A 12,152-nucleotide genomic window follows, 5' to 3' on the forward strand; every position below is an offset into this window, starting at 1 on the left:
GCCACTGCACTCTAGCCTGAACAAGAGCAAAACTCTGTCAAAAAAAAGAAAGAAAAGAAAGAGAAAGAAAGAAACTTGGTAAACTAATTATCCAAAATAATGTGGTATTTTGCTATTCTTCAATTTATTAAAGACAACCCTTGAAGGGAAGCCATGTGCAACTACCAGTTCCACTTCCCCTCTCATCTTGCTGCCTCAGATATGCTCAACACAAAGGATATCAGTATACAGGGGCTGGATGCTACCAACAATTATCGACATCCTTTCTAGGCCTTAAAATCACCCACCTGCTGGAAGTCAGTCTCCAGCCCTGATGTTGTTTGAGGCAAACAGCCGTAGAAGATTACACCTCAAGCACACACCATATGTGTAGTAACTGAGCCCACCTACCCTTCTTACCAGGATGAAGCTGAACCTGCTGCTAGCTGAGAGAATCAGCCAGCTGTTGGCAGACAAATGGAGGCAATCAGCCTCCTAACATGAGGGGCCTGGCTGATCAATCACTGGCCATCCCCAGAAAGGACACACCCAGCCCCCTCCTTTGCCTGGGGAAGCACAACTCTGAGCTATTTCACCTCAGGCCTCTTGCCCTAGGTACTCATAGAACAGGAGTGGCCATATGCTAGCATCACCCTCTGGCATCTGGGAGATTTTAACACAAAGCTCTCAGAAAACAGCAAGTTAGGTAGCAAAAATAAATAAGAAAAGTAGGGATTGGAATACTACCTTTGAAGATTTGATTTAGGTGACATATTTAGAACTCTGCACACTCAGCAGAGAATAAATATTCTTAAGTACAGACTGGGCTGGGCATGGTGGTTCACACCTGTAATCCCAGAACTTTGGGAGGCCAAGCAGGGGAGAATCCCTTGAGCTCAGGAGTTCGAGACCAGCCCGGGCAACATGGTGAAACTCCATCTCTACAAAAAATATACAAAAACTAGCCAGGCGTGGTGGCGCGTGTCTATAGTCCCAGCTACTTGGGAGGCAGAGGTGGGAGGATCACTTGAGCTCCGGAGGTCAAGGCTGCAATGAGCCAAGATCGTGCCACTGCACTCCAGCCTGGGCAACAGCAGGATCCTGTCTCACACAAACACACACACACACGAAAGTATATGTTGACTACTCCTCATCTGAAACACCTGGGATCAGAAGTGGCTGAGATCTCAGATTTTTCCGAATTTTGGAATATCTGTATATACACAATGAGGTATCTTGGGAATGGGGTCCAAGTCTAAACATAAAATTCACTCATGTTTTTATATGCCTTAAAAATTGGCCAGGCAAGGTGACTCACACCTGTAATCCCAGCACTTCAGGAGGCCAAGGTGGGTGGATCAGCTGAGGTCAGGAGTTCGAGACCAGCCTGGCCAACATGGTGAAACCTTGTCTCTACTAAAAATACAAAAATTAGCTGGGCATAGTGGTGTGCGCCTGTAATCCCTGCTACTCATGAGGCTGAGGCAGGAGAATCGCTTGAACCCGAGAGGCAGAGGCTACAGTGAGCCGTGATGGCGCCACTGCACTCCAGTCTGGGAGACAAAGTGAGACTCTGTTTCAAAAAAAAGAGAAAGAAATTCCCGGGTAAATAGAAAATCAAACTAAAATTTGAGATTTAGAAAATAATGAAGATTAAAATATGTAAAACATATAGAGAAAAATTCATACCTTAAATGTATGTTATTAAAGACTAAAGGAAATAAACTAACCAGAGTTGATAATATACTAACAAATTTTAAGAGAAAGATATCAGTAAAAATAAATGAGACAGCATAAAACAGACTTTGACCAATAAACTAAGATTCTCTCTCTGAGAAGGTACAAGCCCAGAACCTTCAAGGTACTAAGTTCTTTAAACTTTCCATAGCAGAGAGAAAAATGGCAGTCTGCAGTTTATTTTATTAAGCCTGATACCAAATAAAACACTGAAACCAAAATCTGACAAAAATAGCCCAGGAACAGAAAAAAAAATCACAGACCAACACCATTTCATTACTATTGTAAAAATCCCAATGAATTAGTAAATCGATTCCTACCTGCATTAAAGGAAAAAAAAAAATCTGAAAGTAAAGTAGGTTTTATTCCAGAAATCCATTATTGTGATTGATATGAAATATATTAATAAAGATCAAAATCTATATTAGATTCTCAAAAGATTCTCAAAAAGTATCTATTTAAAACAAGCTCTTGTGAAGAATTTAAGAAATACATGATCAAAAGTATGTATTTTTCAAACCAGAGCATTCCTGATATACCTAACATAACACTACAATAATTAAAACAACACGGTGGCAACTCAGGATCTAACAAATAGCTCAATGGAATTAACGTCCTTAAAATATATATTTGGGAATGTAGTAAGTATTACTGGTTATGCTTTATATAAGTGGGCAAAGATGATCCATTCATTTGGTTAGTCATTTGGAAAAACAAGTTAAATCTCTAGCTCATTTATAAATCTCTACCTCATACCACATACATAAAAAGGTAGACATTTAAAATAATAAAGAAACATTTTTATAATATTGGGACATAACAGACTCCCTAAATAAAACATAAAAATCAGAAACAATAAAGGTAAAGATTTTCTGTCCTGCAACCAATCTCCTAGATACTGAAGGACAACTGTATTTTGAGACACAGAGAGACCATGTTTACATAACTTATATTACAATATATTGTTATAATTGTTCTATTTTATTGTTATAGTTGTTTTTTACTATGCCTAATTTGTAAATCAATTCTTATTTACAGGAAAAAAACATAGTATATAGAGGGTATATATAGGGTTCAGTTATATTCATGGTTTCATGCATCCACTGTGGGTCTTGGAATAATACCCACAGATTAGGAGAGACCACCGTAGACTTACATTATTTTTGTTATCAGAAAAATAAACATGGCATATGCTTTCAGTGACATCAGAGTAGAAACTACAGACAATCCTTCTAGCACTCACTTGTGGTCCTTGAAAATGTCCACCAGAAAATTTTGGTTAATGGCTGGAAATATCTTAAAGAGCTGCTTCTCCTTTAGTTTAGTGGCACAATCTTTTTCAAACATAAGGGTCTCCCTTTTCTAAAACAAAAGCACAAAAATAATCTTCAAGATGAAATGTATAATACTAGAAACACTGACCAAAGGCATGGTTAACTTGTTGCAAAACTACTGATGATTTAAAAGCAATCACAGACTTTCTTTACTGATTAAAGGCTGAAATTAGTAATACGAGTACTCTTGCACTATTTATTTATATCCCATTTTTTGCAAAGTATTTGAAGTTGCTCATAAATATACACATACACACATAATCACACATATACATGTACGTGTGTAAATATGTATGTATGTAAATATATATACACATACTGTCACACATGCATATCCAACACATTGAATCATTAAAAGGATGAAGATATAGACGCATATATATACACACACACACATAAACAGGATATAAATAAATGAAGCCAGAGAAAATAAAGATAAAATATAAGATAAGGCTAGCAGTATTAGTATATAAATGCATGCCACAAAATCCTGTACAATTGCTAAAAGTAGGCCACAAATTTAGTTCTGAGACTTTTAGTGGCCAAAGCAAAGGGGAAAACAAAGATTCTCAGTGTCCATAAAATAAAAACAAACCAGTTGCTAAGAGGAAGTATAGCTTTTTCTGGTACTGAGACCTGAGAGAAATTTCCCCATGGGTCCTCATAAAAGTGACACTGTGTGATGGCTGTGAACATCGTCCTCAAAACATATTCTCCTCAATAGGCAGAAATTACAGTGTACAAACAAGCTGCAAATTCAGATTGACAGAAATCTTGGAATTCACAATTATTTTTTCAGTTTTTCACAAATATATTTACTCCAAAATAACCGTATAAGAATTATATTATTACTCACATTTCATATTTGGATCTGCTCTAAACTGTCAGGCCAAAAGAACTTTCATAAAAATATGCTATTTTAATTCTAACCTAAGATGATAATAAATATTCTTAAAGTGGCAATCTGTCAACATTGTGATGTAACAAAATAATTGTTTGCTACAAAAATGCTGATGTCTGAAAAATAACTTCCTATACAATTTCAAAGGCAATAAAATGACTGAAAATTCCTAAATTTAAAAATTACAATAGCTGAGGTAGGAGGATTCCTTGAACCCAGGAGTTCAAGACCAACCTGGCAACATAGCAAGACCCTATCTCTACATAAAATTGTTTTTTAAAAACTGGCCAGGTGTGATGGCAAGAGTCCCAGCTGAGGTGGGAGGATGGCTTGAGCCCAGGTGGTCAAGGCTAGAGTGAGCTCAGATCAAGTCACTGCACTCCAGGCTGGACAACAGAGTGACACCCTGTATCAAAAATAAATAAACAAAATAATCTGGGAAAATGCTAGAATTGTTCTTTGTTGTAAAGCTTAACCATACTTAGGCCATTTATAACACCAAACAGCAATAAAAGAGGAACCACAAGAGGTGACAATATGACTAAAAAGGAGTGATAAAGCTGAACATACAACAAGAGTGATGGAAACAAGCTACCTGAAGAATTTAAAATATTTCTGGCTGGGTGCAGTGGCTCATGTCTATAATCCTAGCACTTTGGAAGGCCAACGTGGGCAGATCGCTTGAGCCCAGCAGTTCGAGACCAGCCTGGACAACATGGCAAAACCCCATCTATACTAAAAATATATTTTATTTTTAGCGGCGTCGTGATGTGCACTTCTGGTCCCAGCTACTTGAGGGGCTGAGGTGACAGAATTGCTTGAGCCCAGGAGATTGCGCCACTGCACACTCCAGCATGGGCAACAGAGTGAAACCCAGTCTCAAAAAAAAAATTAAAATATTTCACATTTTACTTAAGATATGCATGTAATCTAAACTTACTAAAAAATTCAATAATCAGATTTTCTACCAATCTATCGGGTCATAGTTTCTAAACTATAAATTCTGAGGTTTCATCAATGAACTAAAACCTTGTAACCTTAATCATCTTAAAATTAATTATTCTATTCATATATTATGTCTAAAGTTATATTTTTTGCTTTAAAAATATATAAAGTATATTTCTCCTTTGGGGACAAAGAGTGAGGACAGCATCAGGAAATTATCTGGCTGAGTGCAGTGTCATTTACACTTACAATCCCAGCACTTTGAGAGGCCAAGATAGAAGGACTGCTTGAAGCCAAGAGTTCGAGACCAGCCTGGGCAACATTGCAAGACCTCATCTCTATTCGAGAAAAAAAAAGAAAGAAAAAAATTATCTTTCTGAGGCTGCATGTAAAGGTAAAGGTGGGTATCCTTGAGACAAAGCCAACCAGATTCTATTATATTACCCAATCTATAGAAAAACAAGCAAAGGCCAGGTGTGGTAGCTCATACCTATAATCCCAGCACTTTGGGAGGCCAAGGCAGGTGAACTGCTTGAGCTCAGGAGTTTGAGACCAGCCTGGCCAACATGGTGAAACCCCATCTCTTCTAAAAATACAAAAATTAGCCAGGCATGGCCGGGCGCGGTGGCTCACGCTTGTAATCCCAGCACTTTGGGAGGCTGAGGCGGGCGGATCACGAGGTCAGGAGATCGAGACCACGGTGAAACCCCGTCTCTACTAAAAATACAAAAAAATTAGCTGGGCGTGGTGGCGGGCGCCTGTAGTCCCAGCTACACGGAGAGGCTGAGGCAGGAGAATGGCATGAACCCAGGAGGCAGAGCTTGCAGTGAGCCGAGACTGCGCCACTGCACTCTAGCCTGGGCGACAGAGCGAGACTCCGTCTCAAAAAAAAAAAAAAAAAAATTAGCCGGGCATGGTGGCAGACACCTGTAATCCCTGCTACTTGGGAGGCTGAGGCAAGAGAATCGCTTGAACCTGGGAAGTGGAGGTTGCAGTGAGCTGAGATTGTGCCACTGCACTCCAGCCTGGGCAACACAGCAAGACTCTGTCTCAAAAAAAAAAAAGACAAAACAAAACAAAACAAAAAAATTAGCAGGGCATTGTGACTCACACCTGTAGTCCCAGCTACTTGGGAGGCTGAGGTGGGAGGATGGTTTGAGCCCAAAAGGCAAAGTTGAAGTGACCTGAGATGGTGCCACTGCACTCCAGCCTGTAACACAGCCAGACTGCATCTAAAAAAAAAAAAAAAAAAAGAAAAGAAAAAAAGAAAAATAAGCAAAAATCACTGATAGCAAAAAAAAGTAGTAAGTTGTGAAGTCAAAAGATGCTCATTTGTTCACCTATTATATCAAGATATTAAAGGGAGGTTAGAACTGTAAAGACAAGTTTTAATAGTGGAAAATGGCATTTCAATAGAAAATATCACACCATTTAAGCCTAAGTGTTAGGCTTAAAAACATTGCTGTGGTTGTGGCTCACCTGTAATCCAACTTTGGGAGGCGAACACTTGAGGTCAGATTCAAATCACCTGGCCAAAAAAAAAAAAAAACACAGAAAGAAAAAAGAAAATTCATTGCCTCAAATTAACACATATATTAATTGAAGAGGCTATTTGACAGTACACTAAAATTTTAAGATCTACTGAAGAGGTTATTCCTTGGATTGCGTTAGGATACAAAGATGGGAATGGCAGTATATTTCTAATTTAGTTAACCAAGATAAATTTAAAAAATAAATATGAAGGTATAGGAATCCCTATGCCTTAACTGGATGTATTACAGCCAAATATAAAGGTGCTCCTTTGTGCAGTCAAACGAATAAGAAAGTGTTAAAATGTTTTAAGAACACCATCTAAGAATTATTTTTTTCCCTTGAGGATTAGACTAAATAACCTCTAAGATGTTTTCCCTTTTGAACTGGAATTCTTTAATACTAATTTTCAGAATTCCAGAAAAGAGTAAGATGAAATCCAAACAAAATCTACTGCACGTATGGCTTCATATACTTAGATATTTTGAAATAAAGACCAAAAATAAAATTCAAAGTAAAGTGAAGGTTCTATTCGAAAAGGAAGAGTAATTTTTTTATTCAAACTGATAAGTTTCTAAAATTTTTCCCTAAAAATTTTTGTTTTGGCCAGGCATGGTGGCTCACACCTGTAATCCCAGCACTCTGGGAGGCTGAGGCAGGTGGATCACAAGGTCAGGAGATCGAGACCATCCTGGCTAACACGGTGAAACCCCGTCTCTACTAAAAAATACAAAAAATCAGCCGGGCGTGGTGGCAGGCACCTGTAGTTCCAGCTACTCAGGAGGCTGAGGCAGGAGAATGGCACGAACCCGGAATGCGGAGCTTGCAGTGAGCCAAGATCCCGCCACTGCACTCCAGCCTGGGCGACAGAGCGAGACTCCATCTCAAAAAAAAAAATAACAATTTTCTCAAAGATAGACATCTTTAATAGTAAGATAGACATTTCTTATTACTAATATAGATAATTATCTTTAAATAAGATTTCTTTCCTGTTTTTATAGAAATAAAAAAATAGAGGTAAATATTAAAAGCTGAAAAAGATGCAGCTGGCTGGGCATGGTGGTTCATGTTGGTAATCCCAGCACTTTGGGAAGCTGAGGCAGGAGGATCACTTGAGCCCAGGAGCGCAAGACCAGCTTGGGCAACATGGCAAGACCCCCTCTCTACAAAAAATAAAAGTAGCCAGGCATGGTGGCATGTGCCTGTGGTTCCACCTACTTGGGAGGCTAAGACAGGAGGCTCATTTAAACCCAGGAGGTTGAGGCTGCAGTGAGCCTTATTGTACCATTGCACTCCAGCCTGGGCAACAGAGCAAGACCCTGTTTCAAACAAATAAAATTTAAAAAAAAAAGAAGAAGAAGAAGAAGAAGATGCAGCCGGTCAGGCACAGTGGCTCATGCCTCTAATTCCAGCATTTTGGGAGGGCAAGGCAGGTGGATCACTGACCCCAGAACTCAAGACCAGCCTGGGCAACATGGCAAAACTGTCTCTATAATAAATTCAAAAATTCGTGGGCATGGTGGCTCATGCATGTAATCCCAGCACTTTAGGAGGCTGAGGCACGTGGATCACCTGAGGTCAGGAGTTCAAGACCAGCCTGGCCAACATGGTGAAACCCCGTCTCTACTAAAATTACTAAAAATTAGCCAGGCATGGTGGCACACATCTGTAGTCCCTGATTCTTGGGAGGCTGAGGCAGGAGAATCGCTTGAACCCGAAAGATGGAGGTTGCAGTGAGCCAAGATTATATCACTGCACTCCAGCCTGGGCAACAAAGCGAGACTCCATCTCAAAAAAAAAAAAAAAAATACCCAGGCATGGTAGTCCCCGTTACTCAGGAGGCTGAGGTGGGAGGATCGCTTGAGCCCCGGAGGTCAAGGCTTCCAAGAGCTGTGATCACACCACTGTAGTCTAGTGTGGGCAACAGAGCCAAGACCATGTATCAAAAAAAAAAAAAAAAAAAAAAGGTAAAGAAAAAGAAAGATGCAGCTCAATCACCTATAAAATTAAATCTGAAACAACACAAACTTAACATGGATGGCTTATAGTTGAGTATTAACTAATTTCCCTGAAGCAAAAACCTCCAGCTTCAAATTATACTTAAAACATTTTTCAATTTTAACATTAAATTCAATCAGGTTAAATATGGATTCTAGACTAGAAAATACTTTGGAAAAAATCACAAAGTAAACACACACAATAAACCAGAATCAGAGGCAGTAGCTTAATATTTATATTAATTCATACCAAATTATGTTTTTCCTGTAAGGCAATTTCTTCTGACATTATCTCTCTGAGTGATACTTTTTTAGTTTGAGTATTCCAATGATCCAATAAAGGTAGCATTTCAGATGCTGTTAAAGTCTTCAGTAATTTTTTGCCTGTTCTCTGAGATGATTTTTGTTCGGGATTATCAAGCCCGGTATGTCCAACCAAGGAAGGATCTACAAAGTAGTATAAATACTGTCATACTCTCAACAATAAATGTATAAATTAAACATTATTCATTCTGTTACATTTACCTCAGAGACCAAGGGAATAGTTTTTTAATTTTCAGTTTGTAAATATAACACAACTCTGAAGTTGTAAAATACATCTTCACGTCATTGCAAGTAAGAAATAGTGTGTGTTAATGTAGCAATATTTTAAAAGAGTAATGATCTGTGTATAATTTTTTTTTTTTTTTGAGACGGAGTCTTGCTCTGTTGCCCAGGCTGGAGTGCAATGGCGCAATCTCGGCTCACTGCAACCTCTGCCTCCCAGGTTCAAGCGATTCTCCTGCCTCAGCCTCCCAAGTAGCTGGGATTACAGGTGCCCGCCACCATGCCCGGCTAATTTTTGTATTTTTAATAGAGACGGGGTTTCACCATGTTGGCCAGGCTGGTCTTGAACTCCTGACCTCAGGTGATTCACCTGCCTCGGCCTCCCAAAGTGCTGGGATTACAGGCGTGAGCCACCGCACCTGGCCAGTCTGTGTATAATTTTAAACTGACTCAATGCTTCCCACTCTTTTTCATATCATATCAACCCAAAATATAGTGACATGTATACAGGACACTGGTAAACAGAGGAAGTTATAGCCAGCTGGAAGTGAGCAACCATAACAGCTACAGTCAGCTCTGGCCGCCCATTCTAAGGACCAAGAAGATCGATTACTTTGGCAAACCTGTAACTCAGTGAAGGCACACAATAAAGAGTGGGCAAATGATATTCAAAATAAGGAACTGAACATTCTACGAAGTTCACAACAATTTAATGTGTAACATTTCTACTTCTCAGAGGAGTATCAACACATTCTGATATATTCCTCTGCTGTCCTAGAGACTGAAGAAACAATAGACACTGGCATTTGCACACCATCCTTTGGGCACCTCTATCCCTACATCAGCTGTAGCTCTTGAGGCTATGACATGAACACAGGTCTGGACCAAAGTGGATCCTAAGAATCTTCAAGGTGGAACTCCTTGCCTTGGTCCCAGTGTGGAGTGGACAACAGAGGCATGTGGAGGAACTCAGACACAAAAGGAGGATGCTTAGTAACAGGTCTGCCACCCCACAACAGTCACTGAAGACAACACTAAGAGAAGTCATCTGGAATCAAATATTTTCAAGTTGACAGGATGTACCAAAAGGCAGGCTGGGTTTTGTGGTCTAACAATACTGACATCAATTAAAACTTTGAATAACCAAGTAATATTTCAATGATGTTCTTGATCAAACACATGAACACTCTACTGCTCTCAAACCAAAAGTTTTCTTTCATGCAGAGCAAAACCTCAACAGGAAATACTTTGAGAGCATACCCTAGGAGTTCCACAGCACTCATGAAAGTTCAATACATATTATAGGGGCTTTTTTCCCCTTTAAGTTTTATTTTATTTCATATCAATAAAATATTAAATATTTTTAAAGAACTGGCTGGGTGCGGTGGCCCATGCCTGTAACCCCAGCACTTTGGGAGGCCGAGGCGGGTGGATCACCTGAGGTCAGGAGTTCAAGACCAGCCTGACCAATACGGTGAAACCCATCTCTACTAAAAATACAAAAATTAGCCAGGCGTGGTGGCACGCACCTGTAGTCCCAGTTACTCAGGAGGCTGAGGCAGGAGAATTGCTTGAACCCAGGAGGCAGAGGTTGCAGTAAGGTAAAACGGCATCACTGCACTCTAGCCTGGGTGACAGAGCAAGACTCCATCTCTAAATAAATAAATAAATAAATAAATAAAACTTTTATTTTCAAATCAAAATTTGTGGGTACCGTATTTTGTGGAAGTAATTTAGAATGAGTTAAAATTCAAACACACACACCAAGTTTCAACATTAAGACGTTAGAAATAAAAACATGTGCTTTACCTTGCATAAACTTGCCACAAGACACCTCTTCTTGTCTTTGTCGCTCCTAAACACGAAAGCCAGGCAAGAGATTGGCAAACAGGGAGTGCATTAGTAAACAAGGACACAAGGTTATATTATTTTTCTCTAGAAATCATTTCTCCTCGTGTAACTATAAACCATTCTTAATCTAAGTAAAACAATAAAGTTAGATAATGAAAATTATGAAGTATGACTACAGCTACATATTGTTTCCACTTCTAGAATGGTAAAAATACAGCATTTTAAAAAAAAATTTCTTGTTATGGAGAATGGTCTGAAAAAAAGTTTTTAAATAAAAACTGTCTTTGAAATTTAACCAATCAGCATTGAAGTCTTTAATTCCAGGAGTGAAAAACTCACTGTTTATAATTTTTTTCTTAAAAAAAAAAAAAACAGGTCAGGCACAGTGGTTCATGCCTATAATCCCAACACTTTGGGAGGCCAAGGCAGGAGGATCACTTAAAGCCAGGAATTCAAAACCAACCTGGGCAACATAGTGAGACCTCGCCTCTATAAAAAAAAAAAAAAAAAAAAAAAAAAAATTACCTAGGTGTGGTGGCAGGCACCTGTATAGTCCTACCTACTCTAGAGGCTAAGGCAGAAGGATCGTGTGCCCGGTAGTTCAAGGCTGCAGTGAGCTATGACTGTGCCACTGCACTCAACCAGGGCAACGGAGCTAGACACTGTCTCTAAAATAGAAAAAAAGGTTAAAAAAATCAACAATCACAATGAGCTCCATCGCTAATTATATAATTTGGCTGTTTGGAAATATTTAAACTACTGAAAAGACAGAAAAAAAAAAGACAGTAATTTGTTAAGTGGTACAAGTTCATTCTCTCTCAAAGTCAAAATTCAATAGAACTCTTCCATCTCAAAGTCAAAATTCAATAGAACTCCTTAATATTATGTGGTAGATTTTACTGAAATTCAAAGGTTCAAAATGGACAAAAAAGGAGCTCTTTATAAAAAGAAGCCTACCAACCATTACAGATTCTTTCCATTTCTCATGAATCACTTTCGCCAGATTCAGATCTATATGAACCACACAATCTTCAACTGTTAGAGACCCTTGTAGGGGAAGGGGGAGGGAAGAAAATGTAATTATTACTCATTATATATTTGCAGAAAACATACTAAACCACCTCATGCATCACAAAACTAACTTGTATTATTAATTCCTAACTTACGCTTCTATTTACTAAATCTTAGAGTATTTTTATTTATGTTATATGCTATGTTATTGCCTTCACACTTCTTGACTACTGCAGTTATACAAAGCTTCACAGTAAATCTAAGTTATTCCTTTCCATGAGTCTAAATATGTTTATTCATTTCTATTAGTCAAGACTTTTC

The 12,152-nt window shown here is 38.7% G+C and overlaps 1 protein-coding gene across 5 annotated transcripts in view; it reads right to left on the reverse strand.

Annotated features, from left to right (window-relative positions):
• Nucleotides 1-12,152, reverse strand: part of N4BP2 (NEDD4 binding protein 2) — a 96,237-nt gene that overhangs the window by 19,849 nt on the left and 64,236 nt on the right. For all 5 annotated transcript variants that reach the window (XM_058430164.1, XM_058430162.1, XM_032135406.2 and 2 more), the window contains 4 exons: nucleotides 11,782-11,867; nucleotides 10,779-10,824; nucleotides 8,674-8,870; nucleotides 2,960-3,078 (listed from right to left, as the gene is read on the reverse strand). In XM_058430164.1, coding sequence (XP_058286147.1) covers nucleotides 2,960-3,078; nucleotides 8,674-8,870; nucleotides 10,779-10,824; nucleotides 11,782-11,867 — 448 coding nt within the window. The remainder of the gene's footprint in view (nucleotides 1-2,959; nucleotides 3,079-8,673; nucleotides 8,871-10,778; nucleotides 10,825-11,781; nucleotides 11,868-12,152) is intronic.

Source organism: Hylobates moloch, unplaced genomic scaffold, assembly GCF_009828535.3.
Source record: "Hylobates moloch isolate HMO894 unplaced genomic scaffold, HMol_V3 SCAFFOLD_17, whole genome shotgun sequence".
NCBI classification, from domain to species: Eukaryota; Metazoa; Chordata; class Mammalia; order Primates; family Hylobatidae; genus Hylobates; species Hylobates moloch.